The following is a 25,440-nucleotide window of genomic DNA, read 5'->3' as shown; positions in this document are numbered from 1 at the left end:
TAAGCCTTTGTGTAATACTTACAGAACAACTGTCCACCCCTCCTTGCATAAAACCAGCACAGAGCATTCTGGGACTTATCTGAATAGGGTAGAATTTTTTGCAAGTCTGGTCCCCAACAATGCTGATTGAGGCCTTCTGAAGTTGCCTGGACATTGGACCTGAAAAACATATGTAACGGTATAGAAGTTTCTCTTTTCAATGGAAACATTGCTTCGGTTTATTGGAACATATCCTGAAATCGTACATTGAATCATATTTTGATGCATTTCCCAAGTACTTCCTTCAACTAGTCAAAATTTCATGAAAATGGTGCACGTTTTCTAACTATTTTTTATATATTCCTGGGAAGAGTGCATTATTCTTTTTACAAGGCATATTATCTAAAAGGTGTCCTGGCTACGCAAGCCACTAGACAGGTGACTGAGCTACTGCTGAACAGAACTGACTTGTGAACCCTGAGGTTTTTGTCTTTTAGAAGGCAAGTGCTTCACTCATTTATTCACTACGAACCCGAGAGCCAAGCTTGCAATTGGCAAGAAAACTGAAAATACAATGCAGGGTGATGGGTCTAGGGACATTGATGGTATGCTAGCTTGCAGAGGCGGCTCTAGACTTTATGAGGCCTTAGGCGAAACTCAAACATGAGGCCCCACTAACAAAAAAAGTGTCACATATACACATTGATGCACAGTTTACCTGTGTATGTGCCTGAGAGTGTGTCTGACAGAGTATCCTTGTGTGTGAGAATGTATGTCTCTGTGAGCATGTTTGCGTTTTTTTCTGAGACTGAAGTGTGTTGTGTGTATGGCGGGTGATGGTGTGAGGGGGGTGATGGTGAGAGTGAGCGGGGGTGATGTGAGAGTGAGGGGGGTGATGTAAGAGTGGGGGGGGTGATGTGATCTGAGAAGGAGGGGGGTTGATGGTGAGGCTGAGGGGGTGAGGCTTAGAGGGGTGAGGCTGAGGATGGTAAGGGGGTGATGCTGTGGGTGGGGGGGGGTGATGAGGGTGGTGAGGATGGTGAGGGGGGTTATGCTGAGGGTGGTGAAGGAGGGTGATGCTGAGGGTGGGGGGGTGGTGAGGTTGAGGGTGGTGGTGAGGCTGAGGGTGCTGATGCTTAGGGTGGTGGGGGGTGCTGAGGCTGGTGAGGGGATGAGGCTGAGAGTGGTGGGGAGGCTGAGGGTATTGGGGAAGTTGAGGCTTAGGGTGGTGGGGGGTGCTGAGGCTGAGGGTGGTGAGGCTGGCTGATGAGGCTGAGGTCGGTGGGGAGGGTGGTAGGGAGGCTGAGTGTGGTGGGGGGTGAGAGAGCCTACCTTTAGTCCCTGGTGGTCCAGTGGGCTCCCTGGTGGTCCGGTGGCCACTGCTCCCGGTCTGCAGCTCTGCAGAGCTGCAGACCATGTAATCTTGCGAGACCAGCCAGGCAGCAACCTTAAAATTCTTTTTACTAAGAGAGGACTGTGTGCCGTGATGGCTAACATCCAGGGGCTGGTTGTTGCAGACTTTGTGCTTTAAAAGGAGCATAAAACCACAACAGAGTGAGTTTAAGTTTTTTCTAGAATTTAGATCCCAGCTCTTTAGGACTTCCTCAATAGTTTCAGATTTTCTCTAGCAACATTTAACAATACTTCATTTCTTTACTGCGTGGATGCCTCGATTTCCGCAGGAGCAGAAATGAGAACATGGATGGTCTTCCGGAGCCCCAGTGATTAACGACAACTTATTTCTACACCTTATTTCTAGCCCCAAACTTTTACTTTTTCACAGAAACACCAACAAAGCAGCTTTAGTTCTAGCTGTCAAAACATTGTTACATGTAAAAGACTACTTCACACCCATTTCAAAGGCATTATATAAAAGTACTGATTTTTATTAATTATAATTAATGAAACCCCATCCTGTCTGTCAATCAGACAGCCAGTGGGATTTGTTTCCTGCTTCCGTTAGTCCCCCTGAGCTAATGGAAGTGGCATTTGCACTCTGCTCCCTCCCGTCCGCATACCTTCTTCTCAGACCTCCAATAAAAACACAGTGCAGTGCGCTAACACAGGGGAACTACGGAGGCTTCTCAATGAAAATGTATCCTGTTATCCCGTGTAGATGCCGATAGTCTCTTCAAAAAGGGGAATGCTTGCAAAGGCTGCAGTTCACAAGATGCTCTTTTAATATATACATGCCTGTATTCATTGGTGGTATATTCTACTAAATAGTTACTTTTTTGCCCTTTTTGGGCAGGTTAGTGCCCCTTTATTTAGGCCTACACTCCACTGGAAGAAATCGATTTCCTTCATCACCAAGACTGTATATGATTCACATCCCTACAGGTTGGGTACTCCTGGTTCACCAATTGTGGTGAAAAATGTCTATCAGTATAGGGTGCTTCCTACATCAGATATGACATTTTTTCTTCAACTCATTGGGCCTTACAGATGAGCCGCATGTAAATTCTGGTCCCTCTGGGGCATGGGTAATATGGGACTGCTGGTCTGTGTAAACTGATATATACAAAGCACTCTACATCAGACTGAGTGATCTTTTTCCCCCCCTTGATAGGCGTTTACATTAAGCTGCAGTTGTGCTGGTGACTATAGTGTCCCTTTAAGGCATAGTTATTCTGGTGAGTATAATAGCTCCCTTTACGCATTTTCATGTAAACACTGCCTTTACAGAGAAAAGGCAGTGTTTACATTGCCTCCAAGTGGCCACTTCTTAGATGGCCACTGGAGGGGCTTCCTGGGTCAGTGCTGCACAGTAAGCAGCCCTGCCTTCAGCGTCCACATGCTCTGCATGGAGACGCTGAATTTTCCTCATAAAGATGCATTGGTTCAATGCATCTCTATGAGGAGGCCCTGATTGGCCAAAACAGCATATGGCCCGCCCCTGTGCCGATTTTAGCCAATCCAATGCTTTCCCTATTATGTCACAAAGGGGGCAGACCCGCAGGGTGCTGGAAAGAAGGCGAGTTTTATACATTTATAGGAGGTCTAAGGGAGGGGTGAGCAAGCCACCTATATGGTGGGTTAGCACGATAGGGTCAGGAATACATGTTTGTGTTCCTGACCCTATAGTGTTCCTTTAATTATATGTTTCATCAGTTTCCTTTGTATTATTGTTCTGATTAACATTTTAATATACACATTGTTAAGAACTATAGGTGTAGAAATCTCAGTCTACATCTGTAATCAGCATATCTGTAATGTTCCGTTTTTACCATTGTGTCATCACTTCAACATTACCTCCTTCTTTGGTTGAGCCCCATCCTGTGATGAAACATCTTGTTCCCTCTGGAAAGCTATGACTGCTGTCCGGAAGACAAATTGGCTTGATGAGATTGGTGTAAGCCAGGGGAGAAGGCAGTTCCAGTAAAGCCACATCATTATCCAGAGTATACACGTTATAGAAAGGGTGCTTGTGGATACGGAAAATCTTTTCAACCCGTCCTTCTACCCCATTAAGGAATGGAGTGCCCAAGTATGCTGCCCACAGCTTGGGGTCACTGTATCTGTTGAGGAAGAATACAAGCATTGAGCAGTAATCGAATTGTGCCATTTATAAAGTGAGAAAATCCAACCACTTTCTGCCATGCTTCCCATATTTCGTTCTGTTAAAAGTAGACCTGAATCCCTCTTTGGCTTTGGATATGGATTGGATGGGCACAGGTAACAATGTGAAAGGGGTCCAAAGGACCCGTCCACCTAAATAATACAGCTTTGCTCCAGAGATCCGCAGTTCAGTTTAAGAAGAATAGAGCAGACAATCACCCGACTCGTAGAGCATGCCAAGAATCAGTGTTAATCGAGAAAAAAGAAAAAAAAAAAACTATTAAAGTTACAGGATACATGGTGGAAAGGGGGAAACATAGAAATAAAAAATAAAACACCTTATCTGTTTTGGACTGGTTGTCAAATCAAAAGTAAAATAGGATTGTTCCTGTGAATCCATACCTTTGCATAATTACCTGAGCAGGTGTAAGTTTGCAATGGTAAGTATGCAAATGTTTGCCCCCCCCCCAAAGTATTTTTCAAGTAACCTATATTTTGATTGAACAAACAGTTGCCTATAGTCTATAACAGGAGTAGGCGACATTTGGCAGTCCAAACGCTGTGTACTACATCTCCCAAGATGCTCTAACAGCTATAATGTTGGCGAAGCATCAAGGGAGACGTCGTCCACAACATCTGGAGTGCTGAAGGTTGCTTACCAATGGTCTCTAGCATCTTTATAACTGGTGTTGAGTTTATAGAAAGCCCAGACAGAATATTTTGGGAAGATCAGGGGATACCCCCAATAGTCCAATAGAAGCATACACAGCCTGACAGCACTGGGACATAAAAGCACTGCTGTAGTGCTACCACTTTTAGCCACAAGGTATGTGAGTTATAAAGCTGCTTCCTGCATGGGCCTCTAATAATTCAGATCCTTAAAGGGACACTCCAGGCACCCAGACCACTTCTGCCCATTGGAGTGGTCTGGGTTCCAACTCGCACTACCCTTAACCCTGCAAGTGTAATTATTGCAGTTTTCATAAACTGCAATATTTACCTTGCAGGGTTAAGACCTCCTCTAGTGGCTGTCCACTAGACAGCCATTAGAGGGCACTTCGCTGGACGTCCTCACGCTATGTTAGGACCTCCAGCGTCGCCCAAATCCCCATAGGAAAGCATTGAAATAATTTTCAATGCTTTCCTATGCGGAGGTCTAATGCGTGTGCTCGGCATTGCCGCGCATGCGCAATAGGTCTCCCCCTGCCGGCTGACGAGGGACATCGGCGCTGGATACAGATAAGTCACTGAAAACAGAAATTTTTACTCACCGTAAATTCTTTTTTTCTTAATATGGTGGCAGTAACTTATGGGTTTTGCTCCTCCCTGTGGACAAGACATTTAACAAGCATCTTGATTAAAAAGCAGAGCCGCAAAACCTACCCCAGTACGTAACAAGTAAAGAGACACAGACCAAAAACATCTACTGCAAAAAAAAATCCTTTAATAAAGAGGGAGGGAAGCAGTACTGCCACCATATTAAGAAAAAAAGAATTTACGGTGAGTAAAAAATTCTGTTTTTTCTGTCATATGGTGGCAGTAACTTATGGGATATAGCTTATACCACAACAGCTTGTAACACCTTTCGCCCAAAAGCAGCTTCAGAGGCAGAGAATATGTCTAGCCGATAGTGCTTGATAAAGGTGTTAAAGGACGACCAGCACGCTGCCTTGCAGATGACTTCTGGAGATGCAAGTGCTTTTTCTGCCCATGAGGTAGCCATTGCTCGGGTAGAATGGGCCTTGACTGTAGCTGGAGACTGAAGACCTGTCGAAGAATACGCCAATTCAATAGCTTGAATGAGCCAACGGGATAAGGTACCGCGGGAAGCTACCTTGCCCTTGAGGTGCCCCTGAAAGTTAACAAATAGATGGTCCGAATTTCTGAATTCCTTTGTTCTGTCTAAATATACAAATAACGCTCTTCTGACGTCCAATTTTTGCCATCTGAGCTCTTGAGGAGACGAGGCATCGCTAAAAAATGAAGGTAATATAATTGGCTGATTAATATTCTTTGAAGACAAGACTTTAGGTAGAAAAGACGGTCTTGGATAAATAACCACCTTGTCTTCGTGAAATATGGTGAATTCATCCGAGGAGGATAGAGCGTGAAGTTCTCCCACTCTTTTGGCCGACGTGATGGCTACCAGAAACAAAACTTTAAGAGATAAAATCTTTAATGGAACTTCCTCCAAAGGTTCAAAAGGATGAACACTAAGAACTTGTAGGACCAGGACCAAGTCCCAAGTTGGAAACACCGATCGCTTAGGTGGTCTCTTGAGGCTAATGGACCTAAAAAATCTTCTGATGAATACATTGGATGCCAAATCCTTAAGTAGAAAAAAATTCAAGGCTGATATTTGAACTTTGAGAGTGGAGACTCCCAGGCCAGCTTCCAACCCGTCTTGTAAAAAATGGAGAATGTTATCTATGGATGGATGTAAAACCGGGAACTGGTGCTCCTTACACCAGTGAAGAAACTTAGACCAAATCCTAAAGTATATCTTAGACGTCGATCTTCTAGTAGCGTGGAGTAAGACCGCTATTCTGTCTTCTTGCAAACCTTTGTTTCGAAAGATCAGCCTTGCAGTAGCCAAGCCGTCAACCTGAATATTTCTAGCACTTTCAAGGGCAGGTCCCTGTTCACGATGAGAAGGTTTGATCTGGGAAGCTCCCAATAGTTGATGGTCATCTTCTTTAGAGCCGAAAACCAGACTCTGTTTGGCCAATAAGGGATTATTGCCAATATTCTCGCTCTGTCTGTTCGGATCTTGAGGAGGACCTTTGGGATTAATGGCAGAGGTGGAAAGACGTAAGCCAGGCGAAAATCCCACTTTATTGATAGAGCATTTATCCAATTGGGTTGATCTGTTCTGAATAGGGAGGCGAAATGGTAAACCTTCTTGTTTGAAGCTCTTGCCATCAAGTCTACCTCCGGTACTCCGAATCTTTCTGTCAGGATTCTGAATATGTCTGGGTTCAACGACCATTCCTTTTGGTCCCACTTCCCCCTGCTTAGATCGTCGGCTATTATATTGTCGCTGCCTCTTATGTGAACTGCCGCGATGTCTTCCAGATTTCTTTGTGCCCATTCCATAATATCTGCACAAAGACTGTAAAGCTTTCTTACTTTGGTTCCTCCTTGTTGATTGATATAAGAGACTAGTGTACGATTGTCTGATTGGATCTTGACCGCTCTTTGAAGTAACCAAGGCCTGAGGTGATGTAGAGCGTACAGAACTGCCAATAATTCTCTGAAATTTGTAGATTCCTTTGCCTCCCTGGACGACCATTTTCCTTGGAACATGGTGGAGCCTAAGTGCGCTCCCCAACCTGAGTTTGAAGCGTCTGTAGTGACTATTAGCCAGACCTTTGGAAGAAAAGATAAACCTCCTGAAAGGCACTCTGAGATTTTCCACCAAGCAAGTTGAGTTTTCACTTGAGGGGATAACAAGAATCTTTCGTCTAGATCTTCCTCCTTTTTTGACCAGGTAGTCAGGATGCTCCACTGTAATGGTCTGACCTCTGACCTTGCCCATTTGACTGCCGGAAAAGTGGCGGTTAGAAGTCCCAAAATGCTCATGGCCTGTCTGAAGGAACAACTTCCCATCCTTTGGAGATTGGAAATCGTTTTTCGGATTTTCCTCCTTTTTCGTTTGGGAAGAAAAATGGACATGGAGACTGAATTGATCTTGAAGCCGAGAAACTATTTCTCTTGTTGGAATGCAAACTGACTTTTTTAGATTTAAGATCCAGCCATGATCTTGAAGAACTCTTATAGTGACCTGCAGGTCCTTGCGCAGCTGTTTTTCTGTATGTGCCATTAGAAGCCAGTAGTCCAAATATGGGATAATCGAAATTCCCAATTCCCTCAAATGAGCTGTTAGAGGAGATAGTATTTTTGTAAATATCCTTGGAGCGGATGACAGACCGAACGGCAGAGCCCTGAACTGGAAATGAACGGTGGAACTTCCTCTTTTTATTGCAAATCTTAAATATTTTCTTGAAGTAGTAGCAATCGGAACATGAAGATAAGCATCCTTTAAGTCTATTTTTACCATAACGTCGCCTCTTTGTAAGAGAGGAAAAATCGAAGCGATTGACTCCATGCGATATCTGTGATAGGGGATAAACTGGTTTATCTTCTTTAAATCCAGAATGGGACGAAAAGATAGGTCTGGTTTTGGAACCAGAAACAATCTTGAATAGACTGTTTTTGCGCACCCGGAAGCTTAGGTGGAACGCATCACCACCCGGGCGTGCGTTCCACCGCTGTGCGCTTGCTCAGCAACGAGCTCCGCCTCCCGGAAGCCTTTTGCAAGAACCATTCTCGGCATATAGAACCTCTGATTGCTCCGTAACGAAAAGAAAGGAGCATGGGTCTCTCAGCTTACCGCCCGGGCAGCTCTCGGACCGGATCCCCCAGACAGACAGCCGTGTGTCTCACCCTTGAATGTCCTGTCCTTCCCTATCGGGACAAGAAAGAAGACTGGGGTAGGTTTTGCGGCTCTGCTTCTTATAGGGAAAGGGGGAGGGTCCTTTTTAATCAAGATGCTTGTTAAATGTCTTGTCCACAGGGAGGAGCAAAACCCATAAGTTACTGCCACCATATGACAGAAAACCCCCCCTTCAACAACTTGGGATGGGGGCTGGGAGGGAGAGGGAACCTGCAGTGCTAGGAAAACGGTTTGTTTTCCTGGTACTGGAGAGTCCCTTTAAGGCAAAGTGTGGCGGGTGGAAAAAACAGAGATATGCCAATGCTCCACTGGCTCTTAGAATACTACAGCCAGCATCCCCAGTGTGCCATTTATATAAATATTAATGTGAGCAAAGGATTTTGTTAGTAAAATGATTTTTGGGTAGATCCTACATCAACAGTGGGTTCATATTTATCTAATGATACGGCAACTGCAGGACCCCCTTCATACTAGTTTATACCAACTATACCTGGCTTATGTTATTAATTATTTCTATTGAATGCTTTAAAAAATGAAAACACACAATCTGGAATTAATTTATGAATATACCCAATTAATACACCCCTCATTCCTAAAACAGATCCTACGGTGACTACTGCCCGCTGAAGCCTCCCTTAGTTTGTTTTGTTAAAAACATAAGGAATGTATGTAATAAAGTTAACTTGCAAATACTGTACCTACATATCAAAGCAGTGGGCGGCAGAGAGTAGCCAGCGGTCCGAGATTAGCACGGCTCCACACTTATGTTCCTTTCTTCGCAGCCACAGGCTGACCTGCCACGGCCACTCCCCTCGAAGGGAGCCACTTCCTCCCACTATCTTGTTAAAGGGAATCACTGGGGCTGAACCACAATCTGCGAGAGAAATGCATTCAACCGCCCAATTAAGAAAATCTTTTACGATTCCAAATGTAATAGTTCATCTAAAATGCATTAATGCTGGAATTAAAGGGACACTATAGCATTATGATATTGTGTTATGGTACCCTGAGTGTTCCTTTAATTATTCTTAAATACTCTTATATACAACGATTTTGCTATCAATGGTTTATCCTGTCTAGGCAGTGTTTCACACCGAGTTCAATTTAGACTTAAAGGGGCACTATCGTCACTAAAACAACTTTAGCTTAATAAGGCAGGTTTTGTGTATAGATCATGCCGCTGAAGTGCAAATAGTTGTTTTTCATAATTAAACATAAAAAGTTAAAACCTGGATGGAGAACATTTTCTGATGGTAAACTTACGCACCGCAGTTTTGCTCATCCGAGCCATTGTTGCAGTCAGGGATTCCATCACACTCTGGGTTGGATTTGCTGATGCAGACTCTGTTGGAGCACTTATATGTGGCAGTCGTACATGGCACTACAAAAAAAACAAAACACAGTGTAATTTAGTCTACCAAAAGTGACTTATATCACCATGACCGCTACATCTATGCAAGACCGGTGCATCATGCCAAGAATCAAATAATAATCAATGTGTAACCACAATATATGACATAGCAAGAATACAAGGACAATTTTCATTTAAACTTGGCAACAGTTTGTACCATCTTTTTTCAGGGGGTTTCAACAAGTATGGTAACCGTGATACCGGAAGTCATTCGCAATAGCCATGAGATACATAAATGCAGTACATTGTGTGGGCATAAGCTAATTTGTTTTTTATTCAGACTGTCGAGCAGTAGGATGAAAAGGCAGTAATATATAAAAGTGAACGGGAAAGCTGGAGTGGATCCTTTTTTATGGGGTCCAGTGGAGATTATGTAATCTTTAAGCTCTCCTTGCTCTGCTCCTTCGCTCCCTGCTTAGTAATGCGAGGGCCGGCATCATGGCAGGGTGCGCGAGGGAGCAGAGCAAGAACTACAGGAAGATTTCTGCTCATTTTCTGCATGCCTCCACTCAACCTCAGCCACCCGGCTCCATGCTCCCCTAGTCAGCTACCTGCCTCCCTGTTCTACTGGGCTGACATACACCAAGGCGCCAGGACAAAATACCAAGTCGCCTGGGTTTTGTCGGGACCCTGGAACATAACATGGATTAACCTGCAAAAATAGGATGAAAATTCTGAAGAACCCCAAGGGAACCTGCCTCATTCAGAAATTATTTTCTAGGATCCCTGGACTCAGTGGCGTACTAAGGGGGGGGCGGGGGGGGCGGTCCGCCCCGGGTGCCATCCAGTAGGGGGGTGCCACACTCTGTCCCTCCTGCTGGTCGTCCTCTCCCTCGCGGCTCCGGCGCTCAGTGAGTGAGTCAGAGCACAGGGAGGGGATTCCCAGCCTGTGTTCTGAGTCATCACTGAGCACCAGGGATGCTGTTATGGAGTGTGCCAGCAGGGGGCGCAGAGCGTGCATTCTGACAGGTTTCTCCCCTGCGGCCACTCTGCCTGCACCTCCTGCACTGCCTGGGATGGAGAGAGTCAGCCATTGAATCATGGTAAGAAAATATTATTGTAAATTCACTCTCACCCCCTCCCTCAGTCACCCTGTCACCCCCTCCCTCAGTCACCCTGTCACCCCCTTCAATCACCCTGTCACCCCCTCCCTCAGTCACCCTCTCACCCCCTCCCTCAGTCACCCTCTCACCCCCTGCCTCAGTCACCCTCTCACCCCCTCCCTCAGTCACCCTGTCACCCCCCTCAGTCACCCTGTCACCCCCTCTCAGTCACTCTGTCACCCTGTCACCCCCTCAGTCACCCTCTCACCCCCTCCCTCAGTCACCCTCTCACCCCCTCCCTCAGTCACCCTCTCACCCCCTCCCTCAGTCACTCTCTCACCCCCTCCCTCAGTCACCCTGTCACCAGTCACCCCCTCAGTCACCCTGTCACCAGTCACCCCCTCAGTCACCCTGTCACCCCCTCCCTCAGTCACTCTGTCACCCCCCTCAGTCACCCTGTCACCCCCTCCCTCAGTCACTCTGTCACCCCCCTCAGTCACCCTCTCACCCCCTCCCTCAGTCACCCTCTCACCCCCTCCCTCAGTCACTCTCTCACCCCCTCCCTCAGTCACCCTGTAACCCCCCTCAGTCACCCTGTCACCAGTCACCCCCCAAGTCACCCTGTCACCACCCTCAGTCACCCAGTCACCAGTCACCCCCCCAGTCACCCTTCCTCAGTCACCCTGTCACCCCCCCTCAGTCACCCTGTCACCCCCCTCAGTCACCCTGTCACCCCCCTCAGTCACCCTGTCACCAGTCACCCCCCAAGTCACCCTGTCACCACCCTCAGTCACCCAGTCACCATTCACCCCCCCTCAGTCACCCTGTCACCCCCCCTCAGTCACCTTGTCACCCCCCTCAGTCACCCTGTCACCCCCCTCAGTCACTCTGTCACCAGTCACCCTGTCACCCCCTCCCTCAGTCACCCTGTCATCCCCCCTCAGCCACTCAGTCACCCTGTCACCCCCCTCAGTCACCCAGTCACCAGTCACCCCCCCAGTTACCCCCCCTCAGTCACCCAGTCACCAGTCACCCCCCCAGTCACCCCCCCTCAGTCACCCTGTCACCAGTCACCCCCCTCAGTCACCCTGTCACCCCCCCTCAGTCACTCTGTCACCAGTCACCCTGTCATCCCCCCTCAGCCACTCAGTCACCCTGTCACCCCCTCAGTCACCCTGTCACCCCCCTCAGTCACTCTGTCACCAGTCACCCTGTCACCAGTCACCCCCTCCCTCAGTCACCCTGTCACCCCGTCACTCTGTCACCAGTCACCCCCCCAGTCACCCCCTGTCACCAGTCACCCCCTCCCTCAGTCACCCTGTCACCCCGTCACTTTGTCACCAGTCACCCCCTCCCTCAGTCACCCTGTCACCCCCTCCCTCAGTCACCAATCAACCCCTCTTTCCCTCACTCTGCTACCTGTCACTCCCTCCCACAATCTGTCAGCCCCTCCCTCCTACGCTCTGCCACCTGTCCCCTCCTCACTCTGCCAACCCAATGCCACAGCACACTATGTGCCTTACAATGCCCTACACACACTACATCCCACCCCCACACTATGTGTCTTACCCATACTACATCCCTATCACCCCTACACCAGGTCTGTCTCCTAAATTACTGTCAATAAAGATTTGTATCAGGACAAGTAGATTGTCACGGCAGACAACTAGATTGGGCAAACACTTTAGTCCCTGGACAAGTAGTTTTTTTTTTTTTTTTATTTCAACACCCCTGCCCTCTCTGCCATATACACCCCAGCCATATACACCCCTGCCTTGTCATAATATCCTCCCTGCTATAAACCCACTACCTGGTCATAATTCCCACCCTGGCATATACCCCTTTAACATGTCATATATTACCCACACTGCCATAATCCCCTCCCTGCTATATACCTCCACCGCATCATAATACACACCCTGCCATACACCCTGGCCCTGCCTTGACATAATATCCTCTCTTCCATATAACACCCAATCCCATTGTTCCCACCTGTGACATAAAACACCATATACTCACCACCTCACCTGCAGTCACCTCCTTTAATCCACTGTGTGCAATGGCACACACTGTCATAGTATCCACCACACTGTCCCACCCTGCCATATACCTTTCTCCTGATAGTAATACTACCACTTACATATACATCCACGTTGTCACATTCCCCCAGACAGATAGGACAGATATATACTGGAAGGCAGTGAGATTAAACATTTTTATGGACCATATAGGAGTTTGTGTACGCCCTGCAGTAAGCCGGCAGCCGGGGTATGACATCATCCTGGCATCGGCATCACTACTGGTCGTGCAAGTGAGCTGTGAAGGAAGAGCACAGAGATCCCAGCCCAGCAGCAACCGCTTGTCACTCCCAGAGTAAGGTAGGGAGGTTGGTTGGACCTCTTAATAACTAAATGTGGTTGTGTATATGTTTAGTAGATAGCTCCCTAATTTGGTGTCCTTAAATATGTCAATCCCACATAAGGATAACAAATAAGTGAGTTATCTACTAAACAACCTAAAGATTAAAATTAAGAAAAAGGCTTTTTAAATTTTGATCTTTTAGCTATTTAGTAGAGAATTCCCTAAATTGGTGCCCTTATGTGAGATTCCATATGTAAAGATACCAAATTAGGGTGCTGTTTAGCAGATAGTTCCCTTATTTGGTGTCCTTAAATATGGCAATCCCACATCTCAGCATCTTGCCAACACTACACACAAACACATCCCTGCATTCCAGTGCAAACACTACATACAAACACACCTCTGTATTAAAACATCACCATTATATATAACCACACCACTGCATCTCGCCAACACTACACACAAAAGCATGCCTGCATTAAAATGCCAACACTACATACAAACACACCCATTCATTCACTCACACTTACTTCATACAAAAGCATGCTTACATTGAAACATGCAAGCACGGCTCAATGCTACATACATTAAAAAAAATGTGGGTGTTTTGTACATTTTAAAGTGGGGGTGGGGGGGGGGGGGGGGGGGGGGGGTGCCAAAACTAGGACCCGCCCCGGGTGCCATATGCTCTAGGTACGCCCCTGCCTGGACTAGAAACAAGTTTCAGATCCATGACAGTTCTCCAGCAATGAAGATGACTTTTAGAACATCCAAATGTATTTTTCTGCATTTAAGGGAAATTGACCACTGTTCAAATTGATCACGCTTTTATTTGGAGAAATGTTTTAAACATTTTTATTACGCTAGCAATTTTCACACGTAGCTACTGGAAAAGTCTTGTAGCCCCAAGAAGAAAGCGCAGCTTAGCAGAGCGGGCCTTGACAGGGCTTGGAGCCGGACTTAGGTGGATATAAATGTCGGCCATTTTATAACACCTCATTACTAATTGACTTACCAGGCTGAATTGGTCCCTCCCTTTAGTGTTGGGTTTTATTCTACCCGCTTTGTCACAGCGGCGGGCTAGTGGAAGGAAAGTTAAGGGGGTAACGGGTCTGCTTAAGGAAGCGTAGAGCAAGAGTAGTGAGTAGGCTGTTTCAATATGGACTGTTTACCTGTTGGTAAGATGTTGGTGGTTTCAAGCTCGGTGGTAGCTCAGAACCCGGGTGGTGTAGGGGTATCAAGGTATACCCCTGCCAGGATCGTGCGGAAAATGTTGGATCTTGTTTTGTTATACTTATGGATTGTTATACAATGTTATGTTATATATGATGGGTCATTGCCTTGCGAATTGATATGTGGAAAAGTGATAATGATGGATGGCTGAGGATGTGGGGGTGGGCAATGACTTTTATGTTATTTATATATTATCGTTATTATTATATATTATAAATAAAAGCTATGGACATATTGACCCATACCCTAAAGTGTCAGTGTTTCATTGGTGTGGGTTGGGAAAAAGGTAATGATCAGCTCCTCCAGCCCATATGGCGACAATGCACCTGTCAAGAATTATATACACGAAGGTCTGATGTATTTTCCCACTTAATATATGATTATTTTTTAGTTGTGAGTGGATTTTGAATGCAAGGATCCCGCCTCCTTTAGACTCGCTAAATATCTGTAGATTGCACCCAACCAGTTGATAAAACCATATTTTAAAAAATTATTATTGTTGCTAATTATTATTACTGAACCAGAGAAAGACAATATTGGGCCCCATTAATGTGAAGAGGTAATGATTCTTTGGATGTACCTGAGAGCTGGGACCACATATAACGTGATACAATAATAATTTATCGATTGTATATAGTTCTATGAGATTGGAGGCTTTAAGAAAGATGTTTGGAGTTTAAATCCGTTTGAATCCTAAATGAGATTCCCAGCAGCTCATCCCCTCTGTGCTGCTTTGGCTAATGAGGAAGTATTAGCCTGAGCAGCAGTGGGTAGCTGTGACTGGCTGAGAGTATCAGATGACTGCTTTTAGCCTATCAGAGCTCGAACTGATGGTATGGATGGATATGTCAACAAGGAATTGTGTAATCACTGCCTTAGCCACACCTCCAGAAGGGGCCAGACTGTGGCAAGGGACACTTATTTAGTGTTACACTGCTCTAAAATGGTTTAAGAATGAATAAAGGGTCAGTGCCAGTGGACTCAGGGTACTATAACTAATTCAAATAGATGACATTGTTATAGTGACTACAGTATACCTTTAATCTACAAGGATTCATGCTTATTTTAACTAAATTAGATCCAGCCATACGTATTCACCTGGTTCTATAAATTGCTTGTCACTATTAGCTATACTTACCGTTAAAGGGAACTTACAGTCAATTGTTATTTTCAGAACTATAGTTCTCCTACAGCTTTGTGATAACTGTCAGAGGCAAGAAAATTTAGAAATATGTGCTACGCTGCACTACATTTTTGCAAAACAGTACAACAGCTCCAGTGAATTATGTTTATCTCCAATATAAATAACATAACATTTATTAACCTAATTAAATAAAATAAAAAAGCAACATTTGGCTTGTTTCATACCTTTATGAAAATTACAAACTTCTATTACCTAGTATATAATGAGTTACCTGGCCTTTGAGTAGGTTTGGCTGGCTCAGTGATGCGTGGTGCTGTGGTGCTCGTCTTTGGAGTAGTTGTCTTTTTACTGGTGCCTTTAGTTGTAGAAGACTTTGGGGTGCTCCTTGTGCTTTTGGTTTGTGACATTGTAGTCCTGGGTGCAGTAGTGGTTCTTTGGCCAATGGAAGTTGGTGGTTTTAGGGTAGATGGCCTGGCTGTGCTGGTGGTCCTTGGTGGTACAGAAGATCTGGGAAGGTTCATGCCACTGTCAGTCGTTCTCAAGACAGGAGCTACAGTGTCCAATATCCAGTCTTTCAGTTTGGTGACCCGACTATAAACACCAGGTTTCTTTGCTTGGGCACATCCAACTCCCCAGCTCACTATACCAGCCAAGAAAAAGATTCCTGGACTTTCTTCACAAGCCAAAGGTCCCCCGGAGTCTCCCTTTTTAATATATCCATAAACAGTACTGAGTGTAGGAAATGTATGAAACACATTATTTGTTATTTCGTTTACTGGTAAGTACAACATTCTTGTTTATTCCCCATCATTCTACTTACTGTCATCTATAGTAAAAACTGTTGTTTTTATACATAATCTGAATATACAAACACTACTAGACAACACATTAATCTCTCCATTATCTCTTTTATTTGTACCTGAGGTCTTACCTGACAAGAATCCACCTTTCCATCTAGAAATCCTGCACAAATCATCCGATCGGTGATGGAGAAGTTGTAAAGTATGCTGCAGATTTTCTGGTCAATGATACCGACAGAAGCCTTCTGTAGGACCTCAGGCTTGGAAACTATACACAAAAGAATCAAAGTCATCTTCTCTCAGTTGAGAGATCATAAAGGGACAAAATAAGGAAACAGAATGGACAATTACGATTGACGTATTGGATTAGTCTGATCCATGGAAGCTCAGAGTCCATGTTTTTTTTAATTCTTTATTTATCCACTCTTGCAAAGTACAATGCACAATGCAAACACTTGAACAAGCAAGGCCCACCATCCAAAACACAACCAATTATGTAGCATAATCATTCCGATGACTATTGGTCCATGTTAACAGAATTTATTTTCATAAAACTTTAATCTACTATGCCTAAAATAATTTACATACATCAATGAAAAATGGCGTTGGCTTATATAAAAAGTAAACATAACAACTGATAACAGGAACGAGCGGCTTACTACATTTACCTTGTAAATATAGTACACCTACCATTGCCTTCTTTTATGTTCCCCCATCCAGAGATCATACACTTCCATCCAGCAGGAAACTTCTGAAGGGCAGAGGGGAGGCACACTGGCTGGACAAACTTATTGAAGGTTAGGGGACTGACAAGTTCTACCACAGCAACATCAAAATCTAACGTCAGAGGATTAAAATGTGGATGCTGGACCACCCTCTTTAAACCGATCTTCACAGCCATTGCGTCAGCTCCGTTTAGTGCTGTAGACCCCATATGTGCAGTCACCTGGTCTAACTTTGTCCTGAAGATGCACATAAATTAAAGGAAATTACATAACGATATATTGTCCTTTTAAATTAATATGCCCTACTTTGGAAAAAAAAAATGCTCCAACATAAGAACTTTAACCAAAATTTTGGTATGCAACTTTTTTTTTTTTGGAGGAAAGTGGACCATATTGATATTGTAAAAGAAAATTTACAAGTATGTTCCAAACATTTTGGACATTTACAGCATATAATCTCATAAAAATAAAAATAAAAACTTTAAAAATATTAAGCTGCCTCCAGGAAGTGGAACATATTATAACGCACAGAGTTGGAGGTCAAAGTGTCAAAAGACCGCGAGCATTTGTCAATTAGTGTGCAACGTTAATGTTACCGAAACATTCTATGGGTAATAGACAAAACTGATTGGCTTCCAGAATAAAAGCACAGATTAGAATAATTATTCATTAAAGGTTAGAATAAGAGCATCTACATTAAACTAGATGTATAAATGCAATAAAAATTTAAGTGAGAATATAGAAAGAATGATACCAGAGAAAGCACAAGAGCAAATGAGAATGTAAAAGGGAGATGCAAGATTTGATAGACGCAACTGTTATCAACACACTCAAGGCCAGTCCCCAGGCCTAACTGGTCACGTGAGGAGTATGTGAAATCCAAATTTCTGACCAGCATATAAATGCTCTGGTTTTTCCCTCTAATGCCTCAGTCAAAGTCCCTCCAGACAGCCTTTTGGGATTATTTTGTTCTTTTACAGGAGTTTTGTTAACCTAATTTGATAAGTAGAAGACGAAAAAATGTAAGGACTTCACGTAAGTGTGGCATTTATTTACAGGTTTTTAAAACCTGAGGGAAACCCTTCTATGTTTAATAAATGGGAGAAAGGCAACAACATGTTTTTTGTTTTTTTATTTTATTCACGTGTCGTGATGGGAAGGGGAAGTGAAGGACAATTTATTTAATAATTCGGTTGCAAGGCTGCTTGTAGACAGCAGGCCACTCTGGACTAGAGGATTGGGATATCAAGGTATACCCCTGCCAGGATCGTGTGGAAAATGTTGGATCTTGTTTTGTTATACTTATGGATTGTTATACAATGTTATGTATAGCTCATAATTTGTTATACAATGTTATGTTAGCACGAAAAAGGAAGTGTAGACCTAGGACCAAAGGACCAGGAAACACTAGGTGAGATATAGATCTCAATTGTCTGTTAAAAATATCATTTTAATCGGTATACATAGTCATGAACACACACAAAAGGATAATGAAAAAAATACTAAAAATAAATCACCCACACTGGAAGGGAGATCTAAGGAGCTCCGGGAGCTATAGGGGGAGTTAGTATAGGAGTATACAGCTGTAATCACCAGAACACTCTGTCAGCCGGGAATATTCCGTGCTGCCTCTAAATAGAGGGTTGGTAGTGGTGATGGTGCCTACACTTATATTGAAAGGGACACCTAACTCCTAGTAAAGACACAGAGTCTACCCATAGCAAACACTGGTTAGTAGTTGCAGACAAATCCTCCATGCACGCTCCCTATTAAAGGGGTAGAGACAATCAAGTCTCCGTGGTGACTGTGAGAATACTGCTTGCAACAGTGTTATAAAGCAGCTCATGTGACGTACTAGGTACAGTTCAGTATACTATCGATACCGTAGAATCACACTAGGTTCGTAACCGCAGGGCAAACGTCAGTATAGTATAATCAACCTTGAAGTGGGAACAAATGTGCCTCTCATAGAGGCTATACTGAGGAGTACTTGAATAGAACAATGTTCCTAGGTTACCAAAAACAGCAAATAGGTATGATTCCACAGGTCCCCAGTACTAGGTAGGCAAGGGGAGTAATCAATTTAAGAGTTAAGGATTTATCCGGTATTTAATAGTTCGTACCGATAATGCCTTCGAGTCACTCCGTTAATTGGAAGCTAGCAAGAAATGAGGAGGCCTATGTGCCGCAAGAGGTAAATGCTAGAGGCTCCTGTAATAATCAATTGCGCTTAGGATACAAACTCATAACTAGATAACAACTGCACATACCCTCTTACTGAAAAGAGGGAGTACGTAGCTACTGTAAGAGAGAACCGATATTGATCTGGCTCTAGATCAGTATAATAAGTAGTAAAATATTAATGAGTAGCTTGAAAGAGCTCTTAGATAAACAAAATGTAGCTCGTACAATAACCCCATCAAGCCCAGTGCTGGCTAGACTATATACTCTGATAGCAACCAGGGTGTCGATTGTCTCCCCCTGTCTACCTGTCAATTGTCTCACACTGTCTACCTGTCAGATAGTCGGTGAAAATTCAACCAGGATAATCGATAACACGTCCCCTATGAATCACTCCATACAGGCTCCAACTCTTGCTTCCCTAACTAAACACCTCAAACATCGTGAAAAAAATTAAATTAAAGTGCTGTGGTTATAAAAACATTATCTGCCTGCCTAACGCGTTTCGGCGCTACAGAAAGCGCCTTTCTCAAAGGCTGTAAACGGGCAACTGCTCGTGCTTAGGTTTAAATACGTATCGCGGTTTCTATTTGGCCAATCAGAAATGGACATAGGCGGCGCTTAGGTTGTGTGTGCCCCTAGTTCATTGGTTCGTGTGTGAGCCGTCTCACACACGAACCAATGAACTAGGGGCACACACAACCTAAGCGCCGCCTATGTCCATTTCTGATTGGCCAAATAGAAACCGCGATACGTATTTAAACCTAAGCACGAGCAGTTGCCCGTTTACAGCCTTTGAGAAAGGCGCTTTCTGTAGCGCCGAAACGCGTTAGGCAGGCAGATAATGTTTTTATAACCACAGCACTTTAATTTAATTTTTTTCACGATGTTTGAGGTGTTTAGTTAGGGAAGCAAGAGTTGGAGCCTGTATGGAGTGATTCATAGGGGACGTGTTATCGATTATCCTGGTTGAATTTTCACCGACTATCTGACAGGTAGACAGTGTGAGACAATTGACAGGTAGACAGGGGAGACAATCGACACCCTGGTTGCTATCAGAGTATATAGTCTAGCCAGCACTGGGCTTGATGGGGTTATTGTACGAGCTACATTTTGTTTATCTAAGAGCTCTTTCAAGCTACTCATTAATATTTTACTACTTATTATACTGATCTAGAGCCAGATCAATATCGGTTCTCTCTTACAGTAGCTACGTACTCCCTCTTTTCAGTAAGAGGGTATGTGCAGTTGTTATCTAGTTATGAGTTTGTATCCTAAGCGCAATTGATTATTACAGGAGCCTCTAGCATTTACCTCTTGCGGCACATAGGCCTCCTCATTTCTTGCTAGCTTCCAATTAACGGAGTGACTCGAAGGCATTATCGGTACGAACTATTAAATACCGGATAAATCCTTAACTCTTAAATTGATTACTCCCCTTGCCTACCTAGTACTGGGGACCTGTGGAATCATACCTATTTGCTGTTTTTGGTAACCTAGGAACATTGTTCTATTCAAGTACTCCTCAGTATAGCCTCTATGAGAGGCACATTTGTTCCCACTTCAAGGTTGATTATACTATACTGACGTTTGCCCTGCGGTTACGAACCTAGTGTGATTCTACGGTATCGATAGTATACTGAACTGTACCTAGTACGTCACATGAGCTGCTTTATAACACTGTTGCAAGCAGTATTCTCACAGTCACCACGGAGACTTGATTGTCTCTACCCCTTTAATAGGGAGCGTGCATGGAGGATTTGTCTGCAACTACTAACCAGTGTTTGCTATGGGTAGACTCTGTGTCTTTACTAGGAGTTAGGTGTCCCTTTCAATATAAGTGTAGGCACCATCACCACTACCAACCCTCTATTTAGAGGCAGCACGGAATATTCCCGGCTGACAGAGTGTTCTGGTGATTACAGCTGTATACTCCTATACTAACTCCCCCTATAGCTCCCGGAGCTCCTTAGATCTCCCTTCCAGTGTGGGTGATTTATTTTTAGTATTTTTTTCATTATCCTTTTGTGTGTGTTCATGACTATGTATACCGATTAAAATGATATTTTTAACAGACAATTGAGATCTATATCTCACCTAGTGTTTCCTGGTCCTTTGGTCCTAGGTCTACACTTCCTTTTTCGTGTTCTCATATATTATTAGGGTTATCCCCTATTGAGACAAGATCTCGACACACTGAACCTATCCCCGTAAGGGGTTGTTCCTTTTTTTCCATTAAATGTTATGTTAGCTCATAATTTGGAGGGGGTCATGGTTGGCATTAGAGACAGGGTTTGCCGAACCTCCTCCTGTGTCAGGGAAGAGGACATTATCTAGTCCTTTATTATTAATATAGGCACATTCCTTGCACCTGTCCAGTTATTATTCCTTGAACACTGTTTTCATAATGTGAATAAAGATGAGGTAGTGGACTGAGGAGGAACTTTTCCCCTAACATGCCATTTAACCTTATAAAACAGTATTATCCATTTAAGAAACTGAAGGATGACAGACATTCAAGTGTTTTAAAGGAGCTGTTCGTGAATCATGAATATACAAAATGAGATGGGATGGGTACTCACTGGTTGAAGCAGTGAGCAGCAGAAACCAGCCATCGATCACCAATTATTGTAGCACCACAGAAATGGCGTGGGCCTTCTTTTAGGCTTGCTTGCCATGGGACTTCTCCTCTGACAGCGTCCAGTCCCCCCACTATTTTGTTGGGTTTTGTGAGGCCAGGACGACCTCCACATTCTGAAATCATAATACTTTGTTTCTACAAGTTGCTATAAACAAAGATAATGACAAATATTTGTGTTTTTTTATTTTTTTTTATTCATTCTTATATTTTGGTGCAATAGCATGAATCCTTTTCTAACGTCTAATCTCTTAACCGCTTCACCAAGAGTAGCAGTTGCCTTCCTAAAATAAAAAAAATACAATGTCTACGTCCTAAAGGCATCAATCATAGGCCATCAATACCCATTTTTGCTGTGCTATTAGGACTACTATGACATTTTGTGTACTTTATAAAATCAGCTTGTTTTTACATGGCAGTACTATTATTTTGCTAGATTAAATATATTAATCTAAAAGAATAATTTAATTTTCAATAGAATTCTTCCCAATGTTACACTTTTACTCTCCCTGCAATCTCTAGCTATATATCCAGTACATATTTGCTATGTACGTATACTTTACACTACTTATAATACAGTTTCTAAGTTTGTAGAACTTAGTTAAACCTATGGAAAATGTATTCTGCGGCTCCATATAACCTTTTTTTTTTATATTGTTCCTTGCCATTTTTTTTCTATGATTCTCCAAATTGCTTTAAATAAGAAGTGGTTTCAAAAAGTAATTTAGCTGCACGTGATGTGTGAAAAAAAATAGAAGATAAGAAATAAGTCTGGCACAAGAATGTGGTTGAATCTGAGCATACATAAGTCGAATGAAGAGTTGGAATAGCCATAAGACACAATCAGCATATGAACAAGCCGTTTGGGTCTATGTTTTATTGAAAGATCCACTATAAAGTTATATTAGTACAGTAGAATTTAAAGAATGAAATGGATATGGAGAGTGGAATCCTTGTCAAAGCAAGTTTCAATTTAAAAAAAAAAAGGGTCTTCAAGTTAATGAGTCGGTAGAACAGGGTTGAAGATATCACCAATGATCTGTAGGGAGACTGATGAGATTTGCAAGTACCGAGATAGTTGAAAGGATGAGAGGTATAAATGGCCATTATCTGCATAAAAATGGTACTGGGATCCCATAGAAGTTATTAGATATCCTGGACGGAGAAGGAAGTGTCAGGAAGAAGAAGAAAGAAGAGAGCCAGGATAGGGCGATATCATAGAGAAGAACATATTGGTTTCTTTCGTTAGAGTATATTTAGAAGAGTGCATACACCAGATTCAAAGGTGTCTTGCAGAGAGGATCAAACTGGATAGACATTCAGGTGTACACTAGCTGTCAAACAACATCAAGGCAGAGACATGTTATGGTGTTTTTTTTTTCTTTTTTCATGTGGCATGGTTATTGCATGTTTGAAAGAAGTAAATGTCTGAGTCTCTTTTTTTCCCAAAACCATGAGACTCTAATTAGTAAAACCTGATTTCTAATCATAGTCTTCTTACATCCCATATCCTGTGTTCTTGTGGTCTACTGCATGTCCACTCCATCATTAAAAATATATTCTGTTAACAGTCAATCTGGCTTCTCGGACTAGGCAAGACATAGTTTTCCAATAGGACTCTACTGTCAACATTTCCACCTCATATGGAGAACTCTCCTTCTCAACTACCCCTACTTACAATTGAGATTTGGTTTACAAATCTACTTCTCACCACTTACGATCTTCTTCATCAACCCAAACCTTTTCTTATTCTTAACTCTTTGATCACTAACACAAAGCATATTTTTGCACAAAAAGCACATTAGACACACCTCTACTACTTCAGTTATGAAGACCAATGAACTACCAAAGTAAATCCAGGATAAGATTCTGACAAAGGGCCAAGCAAAGGCTTATAAAAAGAATATCCTAAACTTTAACCATCCCCTGCATAACTGTTAAGTCCAGAATAGAAATAATATGGAGTCTGTGAGAGTGATCTGACTGCAACACCGATCACCCCATTGATCTCTAGGGTTGATTTGGTTAATCTTGCTGGTTAAGTGGGTGTTTCCTTTCTCCCTTACCGCTCCATGTGCATCCCTCTTGAAGCTGCGCACTCTGTCGAAGAGTATGGGCATCCCTGGTAAAGAAACACCTCCAGTCCAGGGTATACAAGTAGCTGCGTTCCCCTGCTAGAACCTCCAAATAAGCACCAAGGCATAATATAGTGCATCCACAACTATGCCTAGAGAAAGCAATCCCCCAAAACATTTGCATGAATTATTATGGGAAGTCCATGGTAACTTTGAAGGAGCTTTGAAGAGGAACTTTAAAGAAATTAGCAGCCGAGTTTGGAAAAGCTGGGCTTCATGGATGCATGATGAGAAGGGAGCCATTGTCGAAAACGAAAAATATTGAATCTCATCTGGAGTTTACCACAAGTCATAGGGAAACACAGCAAACATGAGACAAAAGATTTTCTTTTCTGATAAAAAAAAAAAAGTTTTTATTTTGCAATGTGATGCAAAGCCAAGACTGCTAATAACTCTTTTTCGATCACAATTCCCATGTTGAAGCATGTTTGTGCTAGGTTCGTATTGTAGTGCTGCTTTTTATTATCACGGCCTCGGAAACTGGTCAAGTGCAATTGCGCAAGGTCAAGTTATATAGAGCCAAACACAGGGCAATCCTTAAGAAAAAAAGACACTTGAAACTGGGGTGAAGGTTCTTTTTCCGGCATTATAAATACCCTAAACAAACATTTAATGCTACATTCTAGTGGATTAAAACAAAAATTAAATTTACATTGAATGGTTCAGTCACAGCCCAGGCTTCACTTTGTTCAAAACCAAATTATCTATAAGAAGTTTGAGAAAGCCACTGAAGATCTGAAACATCGCCTGGCGGTGAGGAATAAAAGTGAGGAAAACACCCTTGATTGCTTGGTCTTTTTGTTTAAAACCATAAGACAACCAAAGATGGAAGACTATGGCCCAAGGGTCAGACATGGAGTATACGAATAGTGAAGGGAGTGTCCTAAACTGTTAACCAACCAAGGGCTGTGACTCTGCTATGTAAGTTGTGTATAACCAGTTGAGGAAATAAAAATCACAATAAAATCTTGTAACACTACAAAACAGAAAAACGCATATCTCCCAAATTCAGCATCCACAGAAAGGAGACATCAGTCATAGAGGAGGCAGGCCAGTGACACAATTGCATCACTAGGTCCACCACAAAAGGGGTGGGCACATCCAGAAATGTCAATACATGCCAGGTTGTCTATCTATTTAAGTCTGGCCACTGAGGGCAGAACCTGCAAGGAGTTCTGAAACAGTGCCCTTATGATACACTCATTACATTTCCGTGGTTTCCACAAGAGCAGGGCACCAATGAACTAAGTTGAGACGGTGAGACGGGACCGGAAAATAATAACTGTCCCACCAGAATCGAGGCATGAAAACATCAAAGGGAGGGGGGGGGGGAAGCGAATGCTGAAGCAATGGAATGTATAGTATTTCTCCTTATATAATATTCTCTAGGATTCCTTATTGCTTCATATAAACGCTCAGTCTTGCACCTCGAATTGCTTTAGAAGACCCAATCTATGTATCTTTTCTTATAGTTTTATATTAAGATCTCACATAAGACTTACCTGTGTTCTACTATATAACACTTTCTGTTATCTCAATGACACTTGTGTAACCGTGTGCTAAAATGTTTAATATTGCACCATGACTTTCATTAAAGTTTCCCATTTTAAATGTTATAAAGCAAACATTCAAACAAATTAAAACATACATGTTTTTACAGATGTATTGATAAATTGAAAAAGCAGTGATAGGCATCCAGTTTAGGTTAATATGAGCAACATTAAATAGTTTAAATAATCCTCTATTAGAGGCAAGACTCAATTAAAAATAATTGAA

General features: G+C 43.1%; 2 protein-coding genes across 3 annotated transcripts in view; both read right to left on the bottom strand.

Moving 5' to 3' along the window:
* Window positions 1-25,440, bottom strand: part of TMPRSS9 (transmembrane serine protease 9) — a 76,401-nt gene that overhangs the window by 541 nt on the left and 50,420 nt on the right. For both annotated transcript variants that reach the window (XM_063455970.1, XM_063455969.1), the window contains exons 12-19: window positions 21,474-21,645; window positions 16,676-16,947; window positions 16,117-16,253; window positions 15,457-15,889; window positions 9,261-9,374; window positions 8,696-8,867; window positions 3,232-3,497; window positions 23-159 (exon numbers count right to left, since the gene is read on the bottom strand). In XM_063455970.1, coding sequence (XP_063312040.1) covers window positions 23-159; window positions 3,232-3,497; window positions 8,696-8,867; window positions 9,261-9,374; window positions 15,457-15,889; window positions 16,117-16,253; window positions 16,676-16,947; window positions 21,474-21,645 — 1,703 coding nt within the window. The remainder of the gene's footprint in view (window positions 1-22; window positions 160-3,231; window positions 3,498-8,695; window positions 8,868-9,260; window positions 9,375-15,456; window positions 15,890-16,116; window positions 16,254-16,675; window positions 16,948-21,473; window positions 21,646-25,440) is intronic.
* SPPL2B (signal peptide peptidase like 2B) overlaps window positions 8,676-25,440 on the bottom strand; it is a 132,335-nt gene continuing 115,570 nt past the window's right edge. The window contains exon 16 of the mRNA XM_063455971.1: window positions 8,676-8,685. The gene's annotated coding sequence lies outside the window, so the exon portion shown is untranslated. The remainder of the gene's footprint in view (window positions 8,686-25,440) is intronic.

Source organism: Pelobates fuscus, chromosome 5 (assembly GCF_036172605.1).
Source record: "Pelobates fuscus isolate aPelFus1 chromosome 5, aPelFus1.pri, whole genome shotgun sequence".
Classification (NCBI taxonomy): Eukaryota; Metazoa; Chordata; class Amphibia; order Anura; family Pelobatidae; genus Pelobates; species Pelobates fuscus.
The sequence above is the reverse complement of the archived record's forward strand: the minus strand, read 5'-3'. Positions and strand labels throughout refer to the sequence as shown.